We start from the raw sequence: 25,243 nt of genomic DNA, 5'->3' as shown, positions 1-25,243 counted from the left end.
TATCACTAATCAAATTTAAGCAAATTCTTGACACTAACAAAAAGAACATTTTTTTTATCTTTACAATTCATGCTGAGTCAAGCTTCCTAATTGTGATTAATCAGAGATTTTACAGTGCATTTATTGCACTTAGTAAAGCAAAAAAAGTTATACCAATATTTGGAAATTCATAAATATTCTGATTCTTGTGCTGGTGACATAATTTGTAATAACATATATTGTATCAGAGTGGTGCCCTGTCCAGGATGTGTTCCTGTGTGGGGCCCAATGATTCTAAGTGAGCTCTGGACTTGAAAAACTTGTTTTAGAAAATGAATGAATGAATTAAAACATTTTTTTCCATGTTGGGTTCTGACACGTTTTTACACGTTTTAAATTGTCTTCATTTTATCATAGTAATGAAGAGAATTTTTATTTGTTTAAAGGCCTCTCATTTTCTCTGCATCTTCAAGAGGATACAGCTGTGGTTCTGAAATGTCTTCATTTTGTCTCTCTGCAGGCTGATTAAGCACACAAAGCAGCTTCTGGAGGAGAACGAGGAGCGTTTGTGCATTAAAGTTTTACAGACCCTCCGAGAAATGATGACCAAAGATAGAGGATATGGAGAGAAGGTAAAAGGAGAGGAGAGGAGAAAGATACTTAATACTTACATGGATCATATGTAAAAGACAGTGTGTGCCTACAAGAGCATACACATAAAGCTAGGACAAACAGGCAGATTGGAGTCTTAGCCCTGCTTTTGGAAATACTGAGTTATTATCTTTAGCTTGTAAAATCTTTTCTTACACTCTGTGCATGTATACTCGTGCTTTTAACATCTGTTAAATGTTTCTTCAAAGCACTTTATTAAGCATGTTTAATGGATAAGCTATTTGCATGTTTATTTAATATTATTTTAGCTTTGTGTTTAACCTTGTGTCCGCAATAATCACTGGCTTCATTTGACATGCGTACACATTTTCTAACACGACCTTCAATCCTCTTTTTCAGCTCATGGCATTTGATGATGAGATGGATGTAACTGAGGTTATTGTTTGTTTTCTCATTCTTTCTGTCTTCTCTCCCTGATCATTTATGTTCTTTCCTCATTCTCTTCCTTCTGTGTAGAGCTTTATGTGTAGTGTGCTCCTGGCTTTCTGCAGCCATGTGTAAATGTTAGGACATGATGGTGTTTAGGAATAGTTTGGGTTAGTCAAGATATTTCTTTTTCTCTTTTGCAGTTTTGCTTTTATTTCACTGTAAATGTCTAACGCAATGTTGCAGTCAGGAGTACATTATAAAAATGAAAAATTTGCTAAGCTTAAATTTATAAGGCAAGCAGCTGCACTGATTATTTTTTTTAACTTGCAGCCATTGGAACTCTAATTGGAAAACTAATAAAAATTCCCCCCAGCTTCTTGCATTTTTAAAGCTTAAACCTTATTGTTTTCTGAGCTATCATTCTTGATATTTATGACAGAAAACCTTAACTAAGCTAAAATATCTGTACTTGTTCTGTTTGAGATAATCAAGGGAGCTGGGCATCTCGCTACCTTATCATTTATGTTTAATTGACTTTGGATTCTTTTTTATGTTGTAGTATGTTCATGTAGCTTTTTCTGCAGTAGTTACACTATATGAGCAAACATCTGTAGACGCCCCTTATAATTTGTGAATTTAGCTAAGGTGCACCTTCTGTAGACACAGACATAGTACACACAGCTTGTCAATATAATCTTAATAGAAATGCAAGAAATGACATGGAATGCATTGGAGCAGTTGCAAATGTGCTTAGGTTCACCGTCAAGTCAAGAGGAAAAAGCCCCTCTTCAAAGGACTGTGGAACAGTGTAACTGCATTAGTGTGATGGTGCTCTTTCCAGTACCTTTGGGATGGGTTTGATCAGGTTATATGATCCAAAACTAATCAACCAACATCAATAACTGTCCTAATTACTGTTCAAGAGCTGGATGGCATTAAATCATCAAAGAAATGTTCTAGTATTTAATGTCAAATCAAATCTGGATAATTTATCTATTTGTAAATTAGATTTCAGAAGGATTGCATATATTGTTATTACTATTATTACTATTATTGCTTAAATATACTTAATGCTTTCTGAGTTTGAAGAAATGGTAATCAATGCTATTGTTAAAGTAACAACTGCGTTAATAAAAACATTCTGCAGTCTGTGACTTTTAGCATGCTCATGTTACCTTGTGCTTCTCACTAATTTTTCTAATAAATGTAGTCAATTGTAAATAATTTGATTATGAATTAACGGCACACCGCAGCCTATAATTGATATGGTAAGTCATATAAAAAACTGTCCCTCAGCTTGTAATGATGACAGTGTGTTGCATGGTGCTGTGTGTTTTTATGTTGTGTGCTAATGCATGGTGTTAATTGCTAACTCTGTGTTAGTGTTTTGTTGTCTGCTCTGCTTGCTCACTCAGCAGGTGGATGTGAGTCTGCCACCAAAACAGCAGGAGGATCAGAGGAGGGTAGGTCACCCTGACCCCTGACCTCTGGAATCACTCAAATCTGCACTAACCACACACACACAAATGCACCATGTGCTCAACCACGTGATCTGTTATGAGACACTTCATTTACATGTGAGAGATAATAGCAATATCGAGAAAGGATTAAAGCTACAGAAACAGAGTTAGACCGAAATGTTTTATTGAATATCACCATGTAATTTATACTCTGAAATTCATTAATATGAAGCCAAAGAAAAAGCGTGTAACACAATAGAAAAATTGTTTTAAATGTGACACAATTTTAAACATGAAAACTAGCAGTAAAGCAAATTTCCTTGTGAGCAGTATTTGTTTGAGATTGAAGCATTTAAGAAAAAAATAAGATCGACATATTGTCATATTTGATGAATGCATCATCACAGGGGGAGGCTCTGAGGCAGTTGCTGGTGAACCGTTACTATGGTAACTTCAGGACTGGTGGGAGGAGAGACAGTCTGACAGCCTTCGGTAACTCTGCTCTTACACCTGTAGGTCCAAACAAGAACCAGTCAGGTGAGGGTATGGAGGAAAAAGAGTTATTGAGTCCGTACAGAAACATCAAAACATCATTTGACAGTCTAAAATGTGCCAGTTCCATCAAAAATTATTGAATGTGTTTGTATTTGTGAAATTAGGCACCCTGAGTCGATCAGAAATGTCTCTGACAGAAGTGCAGTGTCATTTGGATCGTGAGGGAGCATCTGATCTGGTCATCGATCTCATCATGAACACAAATAGTGACCGTGTCTTTCATGAGAGCATCTTGTTAGCCATTGCCCTCCTGGAAGGTGGAAACACAACCATACAGGTCAGAACACTCTCCTGGAGTTAAAATGTATTAAACCTTCACTTACAAGTTACAGTTATTGTTCGTGTCAATTTAAAGGTATCGTTTCACACACATAGAGCATTAAAATTGTTATCAAGGGAAAAGAAAATATTTTTCATCAGAGAAAGATTTTTGTTTTTAATTTTTTATAAACATTGAATTAAATGAAAATTTTGTGGAAGTCCAGACTTAAAATTGTTGATAAAGTAATCAACTGAATAAAATGTAATTATTGATGTTGGTGATGATCTTTTTGTCTGTTACACTGCAGCTCTCCTTTTTTAAGCGTTTGACAGAGGATAAAAAGTCAGAGAAGTTCTTCCGAGTTTTTTATGACCGAATGAAAGCTGCCCAGCTGGAAATCAAAGCTACTGTTACTGTTAACACCAGTGACCTCAGCAACAAGCGTCGTGATGACCACAGTTCAGATCGTGATACACCTCAACGCAGGAGAGGTCAGCTATAATCATCATAAACTGTAGCTATGAATTTTGTGGTTGCTAATTGCTAATTTTTAAGTTTAACCTGAGCACATCAGACCTTGTGACCCAAACCTTGAGGACAGTGAAGCTTATTACCTTTCTTTATCTAGAAAAAGACTCTGTGGTGATGGTGACGGATGATGCACGTGAACAGCTGTTGGAGGCATCTGCTGTGACAAAGAAGGCCTTTGGTTCGTATCGGCGTGATGCTGACCCTGAAGAGGCATATGGTCATACTGATGGAGACAGGGGAGGTGGAGATAAAGGGACAGATCAAGGGGAGATGAGCCCTGTTATTCTCATCATGCAGCCAATATTGCGCTTCCTACAGCTGCTGTGTGAAAACCACAACAGAGACCTGCAGGTATTTGTTTGTGTGTGTGTGTGTGTGTGTGTGTGTGTTGCTTTACTTATGTTTTGAAGAATCACCTTTAGTAAACCTGTTAGGTAAATTGTTTCTCTGCATTTAACCCATCTGTGGTAATGAACACACAAACACACAGTAGTGAGCTATTCTTCACACACATTAGGGGCAGTGAACACACACACACAACCGGAGCAGTGGGCTGCCAACCACCTTGGCGTCCAGGGAGCAGTTTGTGGGTTAGGTGCCTTGCTCCAGGGAAATTCAGCTTTGGATAATTTTTTTCCAGCCAGTCCTGGGAATTGAACCAGTGACCCTCTGACTTCAAGCTCGCTTCTCTAAACTTAAGGCCATGACATCCGTGGTTTGTTCAAATATGTTTGAATTACACTCTATAACAGATAACATTTAGAATAATGTGATTTTGTGATTAATACTTTTTATGACTTATTTAGAGTGGGCCTAATAAACTGTTTATTCCAGGCTAGTATTTCCTGGATATTGCAAGAAATATCAGGACATGTAGAGGCCTCTTTTTTCTGAGCCGTTTCTGCTATATACCTCAGTTCATAACAGCCAACATGAGTGACAAATGGTGAATAGGCTTTTGGGGAGAGATAGAGATGACTTTTAGGTTAAATATTTTGTGAGAAAATCATATCAGCTATTTAATTAGAAGGAAATAGAGGAATTAATTTAAAAATGGTGGGCACCTCATGTATAAACTTATCAAAAAAAGGAGAACTGGATTTCACACTATGCTGGAGTACATGTAAACAAAATATTATTGGACTTAAATATTTAATATAACTCATGAATACCTTTGTTCTGTATGGTTTCTTAGATTAGCAACAGTGTATCTGCACTGTTGTGTATGTAGATGTTACTACTGACAGGATATGCTGTGATCTTGCAGTTAGATACAAAGAATATCAAAATACATTATAAAAATAGATATAAGACAATAATTAATACGTCATTTCATTTTTAATACCATACTCGTGTTATTCCTTCCCTTACAGAATTTTCTGCGCTGTCAGAACAATAAAAACAACTATAACCTGGTGTGTGAGACGCTGCAGTTTTTGGACTGTATTTGCGGTAGCACTACAGGAGGCCTGGGCTTACTGGGTCTTTACATTAACCAACAAAACGTGGCTCTCATCAACCAGACCATAGAGAGCCTCACCGAGTACTGCCAAGGACCTTGCCATGACAACCAGGTACATATAAACACAATGTTTCTCTAAATCTTTTTAGGCCTTAGACAAACCATATAACATTAATGGTTTATTGAACATATGGATGTGTGTATTTCTGTAGAATTGTATTGCCACTCATGAGTCTAATGGCATAGACATCATCATCGCTTTGATTCTGAATGACATAAATCCCCTGGGTAGAAAAAGGATGGACTTGGTGCTGGAGCTAAAGGTATGTTCCCATAGTTTCAATTCACATGAAGCTTTTTCTTTAGGCTTTGTATGTATCTTTTTTAGACAGTATGTATGTAAATGTAACATCTCCAAACTCGAGATTCAGATATCATGCAGTACATTTGTTATGCATCTGTTTGCAGTAGAATAAAATGTTATATGCTCATATTTCAGAATAATGCCTCTAAGCTGCTATTGGCCATAATGGAGAGTCGTCATGACAGTGAGAACGCAGAGAGGATTCTGTACAACATGAGGCCCAAAGAACTGGTGAGAGATGTTTTTAATTTGTATATTACCCTTGATATATCTGTATCCGTACGGCACCTAAGATTCAATTCGATACATCACACATGGTGCTACAGGTGAATAAGGATCTTCTCTGAGTCCCTGAGGACTGGTTTAAGTTCCACTGAGTTAAGGTAATATGTGTCAAAAGAAATGTGTTGTGTGTAAAGTATGTGTGTCTTTGCGCACTAGGTTGAGGTGATAAAGAAGGCCTACCAGCAGGGGGAAGCTGACTTTGATGAGGAGGAGGAGAATGGAGAGGATCATGCTGCATCTCCTCGCAATGTTGGCCACAATATCTACATTCTGGCACATCAGGTATATTCCCACAGAGCTTAAAGGCACACTCGCTCAGGGCTTAATATACCTTTATATCTTATGTGTAGTATTTTATTCTTTGATCTTTAAGCTGTCTCGGCACAACAAGGAACTGCAGCTGCTGCTGAAACCAAGTGGAGAAGACCAGGCGGTGGAGTACTACACTGAACACACTGCCCAGATAGAGGTGACACACTGATCTACATGCGTATGCACTCATACCCACAGACTTGCACACTTTTGCAATCACACATAAAACAAACTATTACTACGATTAACCGGTGATATGACCACATCGTGCAATCCTGTTTTGTTTGTTTGCTTGTGTATGTGCAGATAGTCCGTCAGGACCGCACTATGGAGCAGATAGTGTTTCCTGTACCTCATATATGTTCTTTCCTGACGAATGAGTCAAAGCTGCGAGTGTACTACAGCACAGAGAGGGACGAGCAGGGCAGCAAAATTAACGACTTTTTCCTGAGGGCAGATGACCTCTACAATGAGATGAGATGGCAAAAAAAACTACGGGGTATGTTTCTACTGTGGGTGGGACTTGGTGATGAGTCTAATGTATGTGTATGTACCATGAAGTACATAAATATACAATCAAAATTGGGATGAAATAAATGAAATTCAGATTCTTTTGTTTATTCTAACAGTTCCATGCTAATAATGTGTTGAAAGTAGATTCGTTTTTAGAAGAGAAAGTGCTGTTAAATATTTGTGCCTTTAAATATTGAAATGGCAACCTGCTAAAATACCTGACAATAGATGGTTCTTCATAAAACTATGAACTCCTAAGAAAAGAAATAATCAGCAGTTTGTTATTCATGTTTTTCCTGTTTTAAATAATACCCAAATAAGTCTGGATTGTGGAGTTAGTTTAAATATTTTTTTTTGTCTCAGAGTACTTTATGGCCTTAAATTGTATTCATTTGGTATGGTTTGGTTGGATTTTTTCCAGTAAACCATGCTGCTGCCAAGATATCTGTAAATAGCCTAAGAATGGTTTCATCTCAACTAGGGATGGTTGTGAGTGGTGTGATGGTGAATTTGAAATTTACAGTCCCATATGAAAAGCATTACTTGAAAACATTTAGTGTGTGTGTGTCTGTCTGTCTCTCTGTCTTTGTATTTCAGCCCAACCGGTGCTGTACTGGTGCAGTAGGAACATGTCATTCTGGAGTAATGTGTCCTTCAACCTTGCTGTACTCATTAATGTGTTGGTGGCATTCTTCTATCCTCTTGACAGTGTGAGCGACAGTAAGTCTCCAATAAATTCTCAGCAGATGTAAACAGTCATGTGGAGTTATGGAGCTATGGAGTTTATCACTTTTTCTATTTTCTGTGTTTGTGTTTATGTGCCTGTATTTCAGGTCAGCTGGACCCATCTCTCTCTCTGCTGCTCTGGGTATGTGTATTGGGCTCCTTTGGTTTTGTGCTGCTGTTGCCCAGTCCAAATGCAGTTCGGGTTTTGGTCATCTCCTCTGTTCTGCGACTAGGCTTCTCATTAGGCCTACAACACATGCTCTCTCTGCTGGGAACTTTTAATGTGAGTGTGTATATATATATGTATATAAATGAAATATGTCAAATAATTTATTCTTTGTGCTAAGAATGAAAAGTAATTACACTACTTATACTACTAAATTCTAATAATACTGATGAAACACTGAAGCTGTTAGTTAGCATCTCAGTGTATTTTCCCCTGTATTTGTTTTATATAGGTGTGTAATAAGATTGTTTTTCTGCTGAGTTTTGTGGGTAACCGGGGGACATTCACACGTGGTTACAAAGCAATGGTGATGGACAGAGAGTTCTTGTTCCACCTGCTCTATCTCCTCATCTGTACGCTCGGCCTCTGTGGACATGTCTTCTTCTACAGCTTACTGGTGACGTTTCAGTAAATTGTCAACATTACTTATTAATAGTAACAAATACATAGAACTATATAAATATCGGCTTGTGGATAATGCTGTATTTTCTGTTGCTGTTTACTGAAAAAGTAATTTATTACATATTACTAATTACATCTCTCTTTACTTCCTGGAAACAATGATATAACCTCATTGCTTTACATATGATTTACTATATCACACGTACATGCCTGCAGCACATGAAAAGTACAAGAAAAACATCTACTATTTTTCAGTAATTCATTTTTAAGAAGTTGTCAGTCACCTTAAAATAATTTTAAAATCTGTCACTAATTACAGAGCTGTTTCTGTTGCTAGTTTGTACAATGTCACTCTCAACATTGCTTCTGTCTTTAAAAAATCAAACACTCATAGTATGGCATTTTTGTTCTCCAGAAATGTGTAGGTTTAACTGGAACATGCATTCTGTTAACCCCACATATTGTCTATGTAGTATTTAAGGCTTTCGTTCTGTGTTGTGTTTGCTGCGAGCAGCTGTTTGACCTGGTGAACAGAGAGGAGACTCTACTCAATGTGATTAAGAGTGTGACTCGCAACGGCCGCTCCATTGTTCTGACCGCTGTGCTGGGGCTCATTCTGGTCTACCTCTTTTCCATTGTGGGATATATATTCTTTAAAGACGATTTCATCCTGGAGGTGGATCGCATCCCTAACAGCACCCTGGGTACAGAAATCTCTAGTGCACCCATATGTACATGTGTACAGACAGACAGAATTTAATGTTAAACCAAATTTGTTTTGAAATATAAACACAACACAATGTTAGATTAATTGGATCTTTACAAAACAATCTCATCCTCAAGCTTTGCGTAATCACACACACAAAATCATGTGCAGACAGAAGTTGCTAAAATGCAAAATTACTTAAAAGTTACTTAAAAATTTGTACTTTTATGCAATTATTCCTTTAAAACCTCAGTATTTTGTGTTATGTACTTAATTCTGGAACTTGCACTCTTAAAATAGTGTGTTTGTGTGTTTGTGTGTGTGTGTGTGTGTTACAGAGGAGGGTGTGAATTTGGCTAGTAGCTTTCTGTCTGGGGGGACGTGTAGTGTAGAGAATGGGTCTTGCCTGACTGTTGGGGAAGATGAAGGTCTGTAATAAAAATAATATTATTCCAATAAGTACTCCATTCTAAACTATAGTCAGCAGATTCTGATCCTTGTGTGTTTGGTGCTTTGCTATGTGCAGATGATGTTGAAAGGGCATGTGATTCACTGTGGATGTGTATGATTACTGTACTGAGTCATGGTCTGAGGAGTGGAGGAGGAGTTGGGGATGTGCTGCGCAAACCTTCTAAAGAGGTATGTTCACTTATTCCAAAAACACAAACATTTACCACAATGAAAAGTGCAATATCTGAATTTCACTATATATTCACCTGGATTTCACCATCCCTCTATATATATATATATATATATATATATATATATATATATATATATATATATATGATGGACTTATTTTTCTTAAATGCTTAACTTAAATGATGGAAATATTTACTGGGAGAATAAGCTTGTATATTCATTCATTCATTCATTCATTCATTCATTATCTGTAACTGCTTCTCCAATTCAGGGTTGTGGTGGGTCTGGGGCTTACCCAGAATCACTGGGCACAAGGCAGGAACACACCCTGGAGGGGGTGCCAATCCTTCACAGGGCGACACACACTCATGGACACTTTTGAGTCGCCAATCCACCTACCAATGTGTGTTTTTGGACCGTGGGAGGACACTGGGAGAACACACCAAACTCCTCATAGACAGTCACCCGGAGTGGGACACCCGTAGTGTCGCAGTCACACAGCTCCAGGGACCTGGAGGTTGTGGATTCGATTCCCGCTCCGGGTGACTGTCTGTGAAGAGTTTGGTGTGTTCTCCCCGTGTCCTTGTGGGTTTCCTCCAGGTGCTCCGGGTTCCTCCCACTCAAAAGTGTCCATAGATGTGAGAGTGTGAGTGTGTGTTGCCCTGTGAAGGACTGGCACCCCCTCCAGGGTGTGTTCCTGCGTTTTGCCCAATGATTCCAGGTAGGCTCTGGACCCACAGCGACCCTGAACTGAACAAGCGGTTACAGATAATGAATGTATGAATGAATCATTCATGCTGATTTGTTGACTGATGGTTAATCTCCACTACAAACACAGTAAAAGGAAGTCTTTGCGAAAAGTTAATGTCATATTTGTGTTTTGTGTGCAGGAGCCTCTATTTGCTGCAAGAGTTATCTATGACCTGCTGTTCTTCTTCCTGGTCATCATCATTGTTCTAAATCTGATCTTTGGTGTGATCATTGACACATTTGCAGACTTAAGGAGTGAGAAACAGAGGAAGGAGGAGGTGCTGAAAACCACCTGCTTTATATGTGGTGAGAATATATACACATAACCACTGTAAACATATGTAGAGCCTTAAAATCAAAGTGTATTTCTTAAACTCAAAGTGTATAGCTATGTCTAGATGTTATATATGTCTAAGATGAATATTATCAATGCTGATATAAAAGTTTCTGTGTGCATATATTTATGGAGTACATGATGTATATTTATGAGTATGTTTATTTACAAGTACTTATGGCATATTCCTTTAGGTTTGGAGAGAGATAAGTTTGATAATAAAACAGTAACCTTTGAGGAGCACATCAAAGAGGAGCACAACCTGTGGCATTACCTGTACTTCATCGTTCTGGTTCGAGTGAAGGACTCCACCGAGTACACTGGCCCTGAGAGCTATGTGGCCCAGATGATCAAGGTGGATTACAGTATTTAAGTAGAGTAAGATGTATATGCCTGTTTTGACATGTATCCATTCTAGCAGAGCTTTTGCAAGCTGGAATCTATTGATACTCCACAAGAAATGTTACATTTATATGCTCTTAAGGGACGTTTAGCTTAAATTTACTGTCATCCATCCCAGTGCTGCAGTGACACTGACGTTGTAGTGTGTTAGTGTGTGTTACACTGGTATTAGACAAATCAGTGCTTCTGGAGATTTTAAAAACTTTGTCAATGCATTGTCCACCCTATTAGACATCGTTGGCCCACCTTGTAGATGTAAAGTCAGAGACAGCAGGTCATCTGTTTCTGCATGGTTTGTGTTGGTCGTCCTGTAGTCTTTCAGTTAAGGTTATGGGATGCTGTCCACAGGACACTGTTGGGTGGATGGAATATTCTTACGCCAGCAGTGAGACTGTGTGTTTAAAAACTGCAGCTATGCTGTTGTGTCTGATCCATTTGTACCAGCACAATATACAGGAAGCCCGTGGTGGACAGTAACATAGTTAATGTAATTTGTTACTGTACTTTACTGTTATCTGTACTGGGTGGCACGCTGACAAAGCAGGTAGTGTCGCTGTCACACAGCTCCAGGGACCTGGAGTTTGTGGGTTCAAGCTCTGCTCCGGGTGAATGTCTGTGAGGAGTTTGGTGTGTTCTCCCCATGTCCGCATGGGTTTCCTCCCACCTTCCAAAAACACATGTTGGTAGGTGGATAGGTGACTCAAAAAGTGTTTCTAGGTGTGAATGTGTGACTGTGTGTCACCCTGCAAAGGACTGGTGCCCACTCCAGGGTGTTTTCCTTGCGGCCTTGCACATGCCACAAGGATAGATGAAAATCCCAACTTGCTGCAGCACCCCTTGTCACACAAATACAAATGCTTTCCATGTTTTGGCTAGTTTTTAATTAACAAAGGTCTACAAGGCTTACAGATTTGTTTTATTATTAAATTTACACTTGTAACTAAATTACCCATAAATCTTAAAGCAAACAGACAGTTACATTATCAATGATGTTACAGAAGCAAGCATAGCATTAGGAAACCCTGAGCTCGGAAGCTACCACACACAGGACTGTAGTATTACACACTAGAGTAGTCCACTATGCTTATGCTACTTCATAACAGCAGGTATTCATGCATAGGTTGTTATTTCACAGTCGTTTCATTACTCTTCACAGGAACACAATCTGGACTGGTTCCCACGTATGAGAGCCATGTCTCTGGTGAGCAGTGATGGAGAGGGAGAACAAAATGAGCTGCGATGTCTGCAGGAGAAGCTTGAGTCCACCATGAGACTTGTCTCCAACCTGACCAACCAACTTACTGAGCTCAAAGAGCAGGTGTGTGTTATATACGTTTATGTTACAGTACAGTAGAGTATTGAAAGATGTGAGCATACATCTGTATGTAAGATGGTTTATTTAGACAGCAATTGCATTTATCTTATGTAGATGACTGAGCAGAGGAAGCATAAGCAGAGAATTGGACTGCTGGGAAACCCTGCCCACCTGAATATTAACCCCCAACAGCCTGCCTGAGGAGTCTGACAGACAAGAAGGAACTTTCAAGAGTGTGTGGGTTGGGGGGGATATACCTACTGTACTTTGAAGACAGAAGCAGCCTTAAAAGACGGTGTGGTTTTCACTTGTCACATTAGAGAAGGTAAAGCACTTTCCGTTTTTATGAATGAGCACACACCATCTTCCAAACACTGATGCCTTTACAGAGAAGTGCCCTATCACCCAAGTGCCCTAAGTCTTTAATGAAGGATTTTCTGCCATTGAAGCTTGACACATTTCAAGACGCTAATATTTATGTTTTTAAAAAAGTACAAATTAATCTTGCTTTGCATTGGAACCTGTTACGTATTTGTGACACTGGTACTCAATTTGGTGCATTTAGGGCAGCAGTGACGCAATGCAGAATTGGAGCAAATGCTTCTGATGCCATAACCCTAATGGGTTGACTACTGTGGTACTAAATGATCTCTGCCCCCATTATATTGTGTGTAGCATGAATTTACAGATGACATTAGAAATCACCCACAAAGAGCCTTTGCACTGATTATAGTATTATGAGATGTTTTCAACGAGTGTCAAATTGTCAACAATTGTGTATGTGAAAAACCAACTAATTATTCTTTGATCTTTTAAGACTTGCCTTTATACTTTTGAAGGGTTTATATGTTTATTCACATAATCTGTCAATTTTTGTATTTTTGTTTCCTGTACACATTCTTGCACTATTGCAAGGAAACCAAAGATTTGTTTCACTAATTTTTCCATTTAACTTGATTACTGTTTGCCTCAACATTAAATTTTCAGATGAAAACCTGAAATCAGCATACATTACTTGACTTCATAGGTGCTCGTAATTACACCACCAGGAAAAAAAACCTTCTTACACACTGTATTTACAGTGTCATGGATATAATTTTAATTATAAGTTGATTATGTTCAAAAACAAGTATAACTTCAAAATAATTTATACAAAATACAAAAGTACAAATAAATGAATGTAAAGTGGCATGGTACATGTGGACTAGTGTAATGATCGCTATTTTGAAAACCAAATAATTTTCCATTAATGACAGACTAGATATTCAGATGCTATGTCCATGAAACGGCACGAGATTTGTGCACCTGGCTGGATTCCAAGTATGATAAAACAGCAGCTGATTCTGTATAACTGTGACATAGCAAAGATAAACAGCAGTCATGTGCGTGATTCTGATCAAAATTACAGCCTGATTATCTTTACTGCCACTGCTCGTCTGCAGAGGAAACCATTGAATAATTAAAACTGTTTGTTTCATTTACTAAATGTTTGTTCAACATGTAAAAATGCTTTTGCATGTCTGCACAGCAGGATACCAATTTAAATTTTGCTACTGCGATCTGTTGAAATGTTTTCAAACAGCTTAGATTTACAGGTATTTACAAACACAACACTAGATTCTCCTTTAACAGCAAACATGAGGAAATTACTAGTGTTCAAAATAAGTTACATTTTTCTGTATTTTGATGTAGTAATGAGAAAAAAATAGTTTCATAAAACAAAATGAGATGATTTCTGTACAAGTTGATGGCTCAGTATAGGTACAGTAAACTAACACTGAAGTTTTATAATGTTGAGGGACACATAAAAGGAAATGCATTTTTTCCCCCATCCTGTTCAAACATGAGCACAAATAGAACATGTAATTTTGCTTTTCCAGGAAATGTTCTCTACTGACACTGACCAGCTTAAAATAGTGCAGTTCACTTGAAGCCTCAATCAGGATTAGTGAAAGGGTGGAGTGTGAGTGGGAGAAGTAGGGCTGACACCAGTAGCATAAATGACAATCATTGATTTGTTTCTATAAGGCTGTTGTGTGGGTATTTTTTCCATGTTTTCTTCTGTTTGAGATATGTATTAACAATAACTAAAACACCCTCAGTGAGACATTAAACAAAATTTTGTGTTTGGCACGTTAATGACATTTTACCACCTAAAATTTAAATTCACATATCTTGGGAAAATGTAAACCTCTCCCAAATGAAATCTTAAATATTGCTTAATGGAATGTATAAATCATAACTACAAAGGAATAGAAAAAAAATTGAGACTAAAATAACATTTTTAAAAAATTGAAGAAAAAAAATATATTACCTTAGAAAAATGTCAAAAAACCTTTAACCACACCAATCATCTGTGTCTCCAGTCTGCACTGGCATCACGTGAGCATAGCAACATACATGTAAACACACACTCACACACCAACACACCCCAACACTAGGGTTCATCATCATTAAACTGGATTCCAGTTATCAAGCTGGTTCATAAACAAGAAAAATTAAACAAAGACTTGAAAGTAAAAAGTCCTCCGGTTCATGCTGTGCTCTGTATGCTTGAGCACAAAAGAATTCAGAAAGAGAATAATGAAGCACAGCTGCTGGCTGATCAGTAGCGCACTCTTAGGGAGTGTTGCTGTGGTACAGGATGTTCAAGGTGCAGTGGTCACTGGTGGGCAGGAACAGTGAGAAGAGCCTCCTCTGCTAAACGGGATACAGCAACATTCTGTTCAAGAAAAGAGAACAGTGGCATAAGATGCAGAACCTCACAGGATTAGAATAAAATAATTTCTCAATCTCATATAATCACAACAGAAATTCACCAGGTAAGAATAACTTTTTTTTTTCAGCTTTTAAATATTTTTCATTGGGAACAGTGGTGCTTGAAACTTGGTTGTGTAGTTATAGATGAAAATTAACCAATATTACTACATATCTCTGTGGGAAAATATTTTTATACTTTGTGTTTCATGTAACACCTTGTTCAGTAATATTCATTCATTGTCTATAAGTGTTAATCCAGTTCAGGGTCACGGTAGGTCTGGAGTCGACCTAGAATCACTGGGCACAAAGCAACACACCATGGCTGGGGTGCTAGTACATCACAGGGCCCTTGTGCAGCAGCAATATCTGCAACTAAATATTTCCAGTTATTTATTTTTGATTTTGCACATCGGCTTGGAAGGATTTTAGCTTATTCCTCCATACAAAAGCTTTAACTCTTATGCTGGTGGGTTTCCTCCCATGATCTGCTTCAGGTCTTTCAACAACATTTCTATTGGATTAAGTTTAACCATTCTTTGGTAGAACAATTTGTGCTTAAGGTCATTGTCATTTTCGTTTAAACAAAAAATGATCCTTCTGGCTTCTTTCCATGATCTTCAGCAAACTGCAGATGGGTAGCCATGTTCTTTTTGGAGTGCAGCAGGCTCCCCTTTGTATCCTAGCCCTGTCCACCATTGTTGTTCAGTGTTTTCCTGATGTTGGGCTCATGAACATTAACATTAGCCAATGTGAGAAATGTGAGGCCATTTAGTTGCTTAGAAATTACACTGGGTTCTTCTGTGACCTGTGATTTGTTGGTCGACCACTCCTGGAGAACATAACACTGGTCTTCAATTTCCTCCCTTTGTACACAATCTGTGATTGTGGGTTGGTGCAGTCCAAACCTTTTACAGATTTTGCAAACGTTTCCAGCCTGATTGGCAACAACATTTCTTCTGAGGTGTTCAGAAATCTCCACTGTTTGTGCCACCCATAAATGTGTTGTAAAGATCAGACTTTGATTCCTGTTCTTTTAGTAAAACAGGGCACACACTCACACCTTGTCTTCCCATTGATTGAAAACAAAAAATTCACTTTGGCCACTCTCATAAGTAATATTGGATCATTTGCCTCAATAAATTACTAAGTCTAATATTTTAGTCTAATTTGGTTCTCATAATCAACTTTCACCAAAATTTGATGAAGTTTTAGGTCAAATAATTTGCAGAAATATATAAACTTTCAGGCACCAATTTAAACCTGCAAACAACCATTTATGCCAAAGTATAGCAATTATATCAGTTTAAGTTACATTTGCTGTATTTGAATGCTGAATGCTGAATTTTGAATGAAAATAAATAAATGTAAAAAAAAAAAAAAAAAACAATATCTCCCTAGCATGATGACTTGCGTTTTAGAACTCTGATTTGAACTCTTTATCACCACAACATTCCAAAACAATTTACTTTGTTACATACCTCAGGTTTGTCCCTGTGGGTGTTCACTGCTTCCACATTGAGATAGATGGACTCCACTTTGCACCCTTGCGTAACGGAACAGAGTAAAGGAGGGAAACTAATTACACGTTTATGTAAAAACACAAACAACCTTTGAGCAGCAAATAGGCATAAAGTCAGTTTACTCTGCAATTAACAAAACCACATTCTTCTTAACCACTGTTCCTCTTTATCACAGAGCAATTAAGTCCAAGTTAAAAGGTTTTCTCACCTATATTCAGCTATAATTATGAAGTCACATGTTGCACTGCAATTTCATGAGTGTGCGCATGTGAGTGGGATGTAAAAAAAAAAAACAGTATAAGGGGAGCACATCAGATGCACTCACCATAGGCCACTGGTGTTAGCTTCAGCACTGTGTGTAGGGGACACTTCAGGTAAGGCAACTCCTCTAAAATAAAATGGCACAAAAAGTGGTATAATGTTACATTTCCATTCATTATCAAAGTCTATATTATGTTAGAAATCCATCATGTTACCAAAGACATCTTTAAAAAAAAATCCCTATAACTCTTTACAAGGTGAATGACAGAGGGTATACCTGCACTTTTGTCCAGAAAGTAAGCAAGAAGGCAGCGCATAACAGCCTGGTGACAGATCACCAGAACATTCTCCTGCCTCTCCAACTCCATAATCACTGGCTCCAGTCGCTGCACCAGATCCTCATAAGACTACACATACAGAAAGATTCTGTTTAATTCAGCCATTTTATTTACAGCCTTTGTGCAAACACTATGATCTTCAGGCTCAAATTATTTTTTGGTCCTTGCCCTATTACTAAAATGGATCCAATGACATTAAGCCATTAAGTCAGTGGGTGTTCAAATTTGGCCTAAATTTACTTTCATAATAAAGCAGGCATTTTGTAGAGATAAAGCACTGAAATGTGCCATCTGGCCCATCATCACACAAAGTACAAACATTATTTTAAGATAAGACAATAATTCAGTTTTTAACTAAAACCTGTTTTTGGGAGAAAATAAACTGTTGAAAGTTGGGAGGTGGCCTGTGAGAACAGTTTCATAAAAATCGGAACAATTTAGTTAGAGTTAATTTACCTCTCCTTTAGGGTAACGGTAGCGGTACTTGTCCTGGTCACGCAGAGCAAATTCCAGAGGATAATGTTCCTGAATTTCTTCATACATCATCTCCTCGCACACCCCCTGCAGCAAGTAGCACAACATTGTTTACACCACAGGTCAAACGCATTAAAGAAATTATTATTTTTTTTTTTTTTGGTTTTTATTTTCCCCTCCCCATTTTTAGAGTCAACACAGTCACTTACAGCATCAATTTCATTTAGAGCTTTCCACTGTTCATACTGGACACCCAGAGCCTCAGCTGTTTGAATGGTTCTCTTCATCTGACTCGTCCAAACCTTCAGATCTTTTATATTCTGCTCTTGAATGAATTTGCCAAGGCAAAGTGCAAACTAACAGAGAAGAAGCAAAGAAAATTGTCAGAAATGAAAAATATGCTTGGCAAATATTATGAAATCACCAAATTGAGGATATTCACACTGCTTTTTTATGCAAAATAAAACAAAAAAAATATATAGCTAATTTGAAATTTGCTTGAAAAATACCTCATACAATTTATTTAGTGGCAAATTTTCCCAGATATTACAGAGAGGGAAAAAAAGAACTCACTCAATGTTGAGAAAAAATATTTGTAATTATCAACATAATTTACAGACATACACAAATATATTTACATTTATGTATGTATCTATGTATGTTGTGGTGGTGTAGCGTGTGCAGCTTGGACTTGAAACTTTTCCCATGTCACCCATTTCCACCAGAAATTTTCAAGATCTGAACATTTTGCTGGCCGTGACATTGTGTTGATTTGCCATTCCTCAAGAAAGCTCAGAATGTAACAAAAAAGTGTCCAAAAGCTGCTAAGGAAATGATGGCCATCTACTTGGTCTTTCACCTGACCTGCAAACTTGTATCACAAATAAATTTTCCCAACTCATTTTTGTTCATTTTCATTACAATGGCACCAAATAAAAGCAACATCTCCATGATCAATGCTGATCCATGATTCATCACAGAGTATCTTTTCAATTTCGTTGTACTAGTACAATGACAATAAAGACATTCTATTCTATTCTGTATTCACTACATTTAGTAAGGGAACATAATTGTACCATATTCTAAATTAATTGTAGATTTTAAAGTTGTGTTGTTTTCATTTGCAGAATTTAGATTTCCTTCTTGAATGACTTTTATCATCCTTCCATTGCTTCAACTGACTACTCTCTTGCTTGGCACTTATTTTCTTAGAATTAGCCAAGTCCAACAGCTGGAATCTGTATGCTCTCTAGCAGAATAGTTTTTAATGTTGTTACACCGTTATGCGTTTTGAGAGCTTGTATTCAGTAAAGGGAAATGTATGTTCTGTGGGGATGATTTAAGGTGTTTCACTTGGCCCGTCTGCATCTATCAAAATGTTATTTCATCTCATTTTAAAGCCAATCTTCTAGATTGATCACTGCAATTAATTTTGCACCTGCCAATTGCATACAGCCAGAGTTACATCTTTATTTCCTATTTTAAAAATAATTGAGTAAATCGATAAAACAAGACTGTAAACAGGTAACACACACCTCTTTGCCACGGATTGACAGGCCAGAGTCTCCACCGATGCGTCCCCTGAGGTTTAGTTCACTCTCTCCGTGACGACATAGATAGATGGAGCGTGGTGTGATGTGGATATTCATCAAGTAGTACACAATCCGGCTCTGAATATGATCCAGCACCCGATTCACTAAATACCGCCGCCCCACATCCATCACCTTAATGTATGACAGGTCCCTGTTTAAAAATAAATTAATTAATTTACAAACCTACAACAGATGCATTCTGGACAGTTTTGTTCATAATTAGAGGTGTCAATCAATTAAAACATTTATAATGAGTTAATCACTGCCATTATTTATGATTAATCGCGAGTTAAAATGCTAGTATTTCTTTTTTTCTGAAATGCGTAGGAGGTACACACAACAAATTGGTTAGAGGAAACTTATTTTTACTTCTTTATAATTTTTCAGAATATTTTAATTGGAATTTCTGAACTCTCTCCCTGAAACTTAGAAAATTAACATCAAATACAATGAAGCTCGGACAAGCTTTCATTGCAGCACTGAGCTCAAGGCTCAAACAATAAAACATCTCCATATTCTAGCTTCAACAACTTTATAAGAGATAAATGTGTGGATTAAGTGAGGAAAGAGGGGGGGGGGGGGGTTTAAAAAAAGAAGAATTGCCGAACTTCTCACAACAGCTGTTTGTGTGTGTGCATCTTGCATTAACGCTAATAGCATTATCTATAATTTGCGACGTTGTTTGGATGATGGTTTAAACATCCAGAAAAGTAGGATTATAAAATACCTACCTGTCCAAAATCTCATCCAGTGGTTGATAAGAATTTTCATAACATTTGATCCTCTTCATAAAGTCCTGAATGGCTTCCTCAGTGTTACAGTCAGTGTAGTCTGGACTGCCCAATTTCACCTGCTGCTCAGACACACAAAATACTTAGAGATTTTGCTAAATTCACCAATTTAACTAATTTTAGCTGCATTTGCATGCTTATAAATGTGTCAATCTCTTCAATATAAAACTACAGACTTACTACAATGTTCTGGGCAATAACTTCAGGGTCTTCACACACAGACTCAACAAAAAATACCTGCCAAGCAGAGATTAATTAGACCCACACTGGCTTCAGCAAGAATTAACTCACAACTGGGAGTATAAATAAACTGTTTGTATCAGAGGAACTAGTTAGTACCTTGTAGCCATTCTGATCTGCAAACCTGATGATCATACTCCTCCTATCTCTTGTAGTATTTGTGGCATCAAACACCTGCAGAATCACATGTATTCAAACTCAGACACATTACCTCTCTGTTTTGTTCTTTTAGTAAGTAAAAAAAAAGTATGTTTTGACAATTGCAAAGTTGACATCTTTGGTGACATAATACAGAATAAATAATAAAATGGGAATCTACTCACAGCCACATGGCCTCCTTCCACACTGAGGTACTGTCTGACATCATTCAGTGCTGTCAGAGCACACTGTCTGAAAATACACATGAAAAAAAGTCAGTACAACTTGTTACAAAACAAGTTCAAATCATAAACACACAGAAGCGCACACACAATCTTACTTCCTGATCTTTAGTCCCTCTTCATTATCAGGACGGAAGAACTCAAAGTTCTTGTAGATCTTCACACACTCCCTCCGATACTGTCCAACATTAAATTCTACAAATACAATAAATAAATAAGTAAATAGATAGGTAGATTTTTAAAAATCTTATGTCACTGTAATACTTGAATCAAATAATACAACAATGACATGCTGACATGTATATAGACCAGAGGCTAATGTAACATTGTACATATACATACTAGTTATCTAGGCAGGTAATATTTTTCTGAAGTGTTTAAACATTTTAAAGATTATCTGGGTGTTTTTTCTATATTATTGTCTTATTCTGTCTAGTTAAGAGTTAAATTTCGGTGCAACATCAGTTTTAGTGTCAGTTTTTAGAGCACTATTAATGAAAACAAGACAAACCAATTTATAAGACATCACTTTGCACAGAGCAGCAGTACTCAAAGTATAATATATATGATTTGTTTAAAATTGCTCCGATATTGTTTGTATCAATACATCCTAACCAGGAATTAGAGTGCTTGGATGCCTGTGTTTAAAATACCTTTAGTTGGCACACCAATCCAGTTGAGGTAGCGAGTGAGTTTCTTAGAAATATAGGTTTTTCCTCTTGCTGGCAAACCCACAGTCACAATGAGGGTGGGACAGTTTGTCATACATACTGAAAGAAAGAGAGAAAGACACATTCAATTATTAATTTTTCCATATCCTCTATACTGTCACCGTAGGTCTGGAGCCTACTGGATGTGAGGCAGGAACACACCCTGGATGGGGTGCCAGTCCATCATAGGTGAAAAATAGACAAACAAAAAGAAAGCCGACAATATAGAGTAAAAACAGCAAATACTTTGGATTATTCTGTGCATTACAAAGATATAGGAAAAGAATAGAAACAAATGGCAAACTGCAACAAGGACACACTGAACTGAACAGTAAAATGAATGCTCTCTTTGTTCATTGCTCAGTGGATCTCTTTTCAAAGAGCTAACCATGCAGGGAGGCTATAGAGCAGCAACACACACAAGCATGCACACCCCCTCAACTTCAAATGTATTGAATTAGTGTAAGAATCATTATACAAATGAAACCTCAGTGATTTATATTGCTTTAACTCAACGTACTTACACTGCTTCATAGAAAAGGGGAGATTGTGGGAACACCGTAAGTTCACCCCAACAGGGATTAGAGCTTATATATGTTTAGTTTAATTTAGTTCAACTCACTGCAGCTCAAAGAAACACTATGTAATGTGAAGCTAAAATAATTAGTGAAGTAAAACCAGTCATGAATAGTGTGCCAAACTATAGTAAAAAAAGATTCTTGGCCAATGTATCTTTATAGAGGTGCCCAATTACTCCAGGAATGCTGCACATCAATTACCATCTGTGTGCTTATTACATGTCAACAAATACAACAAAGCATTCTTAGAAAATTTATCAAGACATTTATGACTGCAAGTGATATGACAATATCCATAATTAACTGATACATGTTTTGGCGCACATGTTGGATACTATAACATAGTTGGTCATCCTACTACAGACTCCATATGAACACTGTACACACTCAAACAGAGTCAAATCATGGGCCTCCAGATTTCCCGACACTCCCTTTACCTATCAGTCAACTGTAATGACACTGTGGCCAATCAGGTAAATTAAAGCTTAGTTTCCAGAATAAAACCTAGTCTAATTCTTAAAATACCTGACTCGGCTCCTTTCATATGTTTATGTTTAAGCCAGGAAAAGACCAAAATATGTGCTGAGATCTAGTCAACACACTTTCACTAGACTTCAGAGCTCAGAAGGAGAATGGAAGAAGAGGGTATTATCTAACATGTCATGGCTCAAACTAAGTGCAGCGAAGGGCAGAGGGAAGTGGAGCGGTGGTAGGAGAGGGCTGACAGGGTCATAAAACATTTCTGCTTGTTTTTACATTTTCCACAACACCACACATACATCAGTGCCAGGTATTTCTCAGCACTGCCAGGCTTTACACACACACACGTATATAAACAATCTTATTGGCCTCAGGACATAAATATACTAGCCTCGCAAAATTACAAAATAATAAGAACATTAAACACTCTCCCTTGGTACTCCTTATTTTTAACTTTACCCAACTACCAAGGACTTTATAGCTCTTAATGTCTATGTCTTAGAGCAGGGCAAAATACTCTTCATACGACACACTAGAGATGCAAATATAATACAATTCATTAATATGATGATCACTTTAAAAATGATATAAAATGTATTTATTTATGAAAATATTGATTGGGCCATGTTTAAAACTAGGTCTACACAGGTTGGGAAGAAAACACATCACTTAATTATATTCTTAGCTGTGCACAAAAGCCTAACATCTCTAGACAAAAATACTGCCATGGGCAGAAAAAAAAAAACACTTTCTTTTCTGGTCAGACGTCTGCACTTAAAAATACTTTATATAATAAAGTAAAATATTTTTTTTTATTAAATTGGGGTGTAAAATGAACAGTGAATATTCAGTTTTGTACATGATGATACCTCGCCCAACACCGGTCTATGCCTTTAACGCTAGCATCGGATGATACCGGTGATCCCTGCATCACTGTCAGCACCGTTCCCGCCCTGATCCAGGGCTCGCGTTAGAGTTGAGTGTATGCTCTGTCCTCACAGGTAAGAGACCGTGCAACATCTCTGCAGCAGGTCTCGGGGAAACCTTAAATATATGAGAACATGACTTATTAGAACCCAAACCGACTGAACTCGGTGACCCCGGTACAGCAACGTGATGGGGAACATCAGAAGAGCTCGGATCCGGGAAAACAGTCAATTCTCCTTTCTCGGTTGCATCACTTTGCGGCCTTCAGTCGTACACTGCTTCGGCGAGGCTTTAAACCCGTTCGCAGAGAGCGACACCACCACCACACGGCTTTAGAGCGCTAACGTTAACCGACACCTTAACCGCTGTTAGCTTCATTCTCCAGTACCCGGTTCCACCTTAAACAGGGAACGTATAATGCGATTATGAAGTGGCACTCTTTAAGGTGGCACAGAAAATTAAATAAGCAACTTTCACCTTCGTATGCTGCACTGATTTTAACTTCTGGACCATTTAAGGTGGAGCGGGTAATGATAATTCGAATGAACAAGGAGTTTCGCTCGGCCGTTAAACTACCGCTGTGCCTGTTCTCTGTAGCAGAACTCACCTCTCCTCTGAGAAGTGTGTTTTTCCGGGAGGCCGTTTTTGCACGGCATCCATATCTTGCGCAGCGGGTTCTGAGTGAGCTCGCGCGGCACTGCCGACATCGTCGTATCTTCTGTGGAGCTCATCCCGGTGGCGTTAACATCCCGCATTGACTCGCACCTCCAGTCTCCCGGTCTCCTCTGAGCGTGAAAGCACGAGACTGGGGGTTGCTCGCGCTGCAACTACTTATGTCATATCGGCTGAGGAGCTCGAGGACCAGCTTTACCGTAAAACCCTGAAAAAATGCGCACCACCAAACAGACAACTCCCCTCCAGCCCATAGACAGAGATACACGATGTGCTCTTATATTCACAGATCCCAGCTGTCCGAACTTTAACATTTGCAAGATGCACGAATTATTTCGAAACCCACATTTTCCAATGAACTCGGGTGAAATAACACAGTAGATCCTATTTTTAAGAACAGTGAATATCAAATTGTCTTTTGTAACCGTGGTGTTGTAATATGCTGGAAGAGATATAATAGATAAGTAATCCGCATTTCTGCTTTGTAACTTCAGACAGAAGTCAGACAGGGCAAATTCAGACAGAGATGGCTTCAAAAACCTAAGAAACCAATTCCGTCAATTTGTGGGGTGGGACATTTGAGCTGCAAGCAAGCAGCAGATGGGTAAGTGGATATTGACGAGGAACAATTGCAAATCCATTGATCCGTGCATACAAAATCATAGCCACTTTTAATGCTTTGATGTTAGGTCACAGGACACAGATGTTGGTCGAGAGGGCCTGGCTCGCATTCTCCATTCTGCTTAATGCTAAAGGTGTTTGAAGGGTTGAGGTCAGGTATCTGTGTGGGCCAGTCAGGTTCTTCCACACTTAACTCACTCAACCATGATTTTATGAGGCACAGTCTTGATGGAACAGAAAAGGTCTTTCCCCAAACTGTTTCCACAAGGTTGGAAGCATGCAATTGTCCAAAATGTTTTGTGGTATCCTGAAACAATTTTGGTTTTAACTTGCCCTCACCCACTTTGCCATGCAACATTCCCTCTGGAGAATCCTTGGACATGTAAGTGTGTGTTGCCCTGTGAAAAACTGGCGCCCCCTGCAGGGTTTGCTTTGCACCCACTGATTCCGGGTAGACTCTGGACCTACCACGACCCTGAATGGGATAAGCAGTTTCAGACAATAAATGAATGAATGTTTGTAACGGCAAGCTGCGTGGCTAGGTGCTTGGTGCTGCAGCTGTGGAACTGAAAGAAACACCTGAATTAAATGGTAGACGATGCTTCTCAATATTTTTGTCCATATAGTGTATT

The 25,243-nt window shown here is 38.1% G+C and overlaps 2 protein-coding genes across 5 annotated transcripts in view; one reads left to right on the top strand and one right to left on the bottom strand.

The window, feature by feature from the left end:
* The window catches only part of itpr1a (inositol 1,4,5-trisphosphate receptor, type 1a), a 44,328-nt gene extending 31,093 nt beyond the window's left edge, over positions 1-13,235 (top strand). Inside the window, exons 39-61 of one of the 4 annotated variants that reach the window (XM_066663830.1) lie at positions 500-611; positions 991-1,026; positions 2,436-2,483; positions 2,888-3,017; positions 3,140-3,312; positions 3,605-3,788; positions 3,926-4,179; positions 5,202-5,402; positions 5,503-5,613; positions 5,790-5,885; positions 6,096-6,221; positions 6,313-6,408; positions 6,558-6,750; positions 7,362-7,484; positions 7,598-7,773; positions 7,949-8,113; positions 8,633-8,822; positions 9,163-9,252; positions 9,351-9,463; positions 10,357-10,522; positions 10,745-10,905; positions 12,109-12,270; positions 12,382-13,235. In XM_066663830.1, the coding sequence (XP_066519927.1) occupies positions 500-611; positions 991-1,026; positions 2,436-2,483; positions 2,888-3,017; positions 3,140-3,312; positions 3,605-3,788; positions 3,926-4,179; positions 5,202-5,402; positions 5,503-5,613; positions 5,790-5,885; positions 6,096-6,221; positions 6,313-6,408; positions 6,558-6,750; positions 7,362-7,484; positions 7,598-7,773; positions 7,949-8,113; positions 8,633-8,822; positions 9,163-9,252; positions 9,351-9,463; positions 10,357-10,522; positions 10,745-10,905; positions 12,109-12,270; positions 12,382-12,468 (3,193 nt within the window). In that variant the 3' untranslated portion in view covers positions 12,469-13,235. The remainder of the gene's footprint in view (positions 1-499; positions 612-990; positions 1,027-2,435; positions 2,484-2,887; positions 3,018-3,139; positions 3,313-3,604; positions 3,789-3,925; positions 4,180-5,201; positions 5,403-5,502; positions 5,614-5,789; positions 5,886-6,095; positions 6,222-6,312; positions 6,409-6,557; positions 6,751-7,361; positions 7,485-7,597; positions 7,774-7,948; positions 8,114-8,632; positions 8,823-9,162; positions 9,253-9,350; positions 9,464-10,356; positions 10,523-10,744; positions 10,906-12,108; positions 12,271-12,381) is intronic. The other 3 variants (XM_066663831.1, XM_066663832.1, XM_066663833.1) reach the window with 3 other exon arrangements.
* A 104-nt stretch (positions 13,236-13,339) lies between these two features.
* Positions 13,340-24,145, bottom strand: pfkfb4b (6-phosphofructo-2-kinase/fructose-2,6-biphosphatase 4b). The gene is made up of 14 exons (XM_066663834.1): positions 23,926-24,145; positions 21,277-21,393; positions 20,722-20,818; positions 20,567-20,633; positions 20,343-20,417; positions 20,184-20,240; positions 19,944-20,065; positions 19,156-19,363; positions 17,830-17,976; positions 17,603-17,707; positions 17,086-17,215; positions 16,873-16,935; positions 16,506-16,570; positions 13,340-14,989 (listed from the first exon to the last, which is right to left on the bottom strand). The coding sequence occupies exons 1-14, from the start codon at positions 24,071-24,073 to the stop codon at positions 14,930-14,932; spliced, it is 1,461 nt and encodes a 486-aa protein (XP_066519931.1). The 5' UTR covers positions 24,074-24,145; the 3' UTR covers positions 13,340-14,929.
* Positions 24,146-25,243: the final 1,098 nt, after the last annotated feature.

The sequence above is a fragment of the Hoplias malabaricus genome, chromosome 3 (assembly GCF_029633855.1).
Source record: "Hoplias malabaricus isolate fHopMal1 chromosome 3, fHopMal1.hap1, whole genome shotgun sequence".
Classification (NCBI taxonomy): domain Eukaryota; kingdom Metazoa; phylum Chordata; class Actinopteri; order Characiformes; family Erythrinidae; genus Hoplias; species Hoplias malabaricus.
This window is presented reverse-complemented; position numbering and strand designations above follow the sequence as displayed.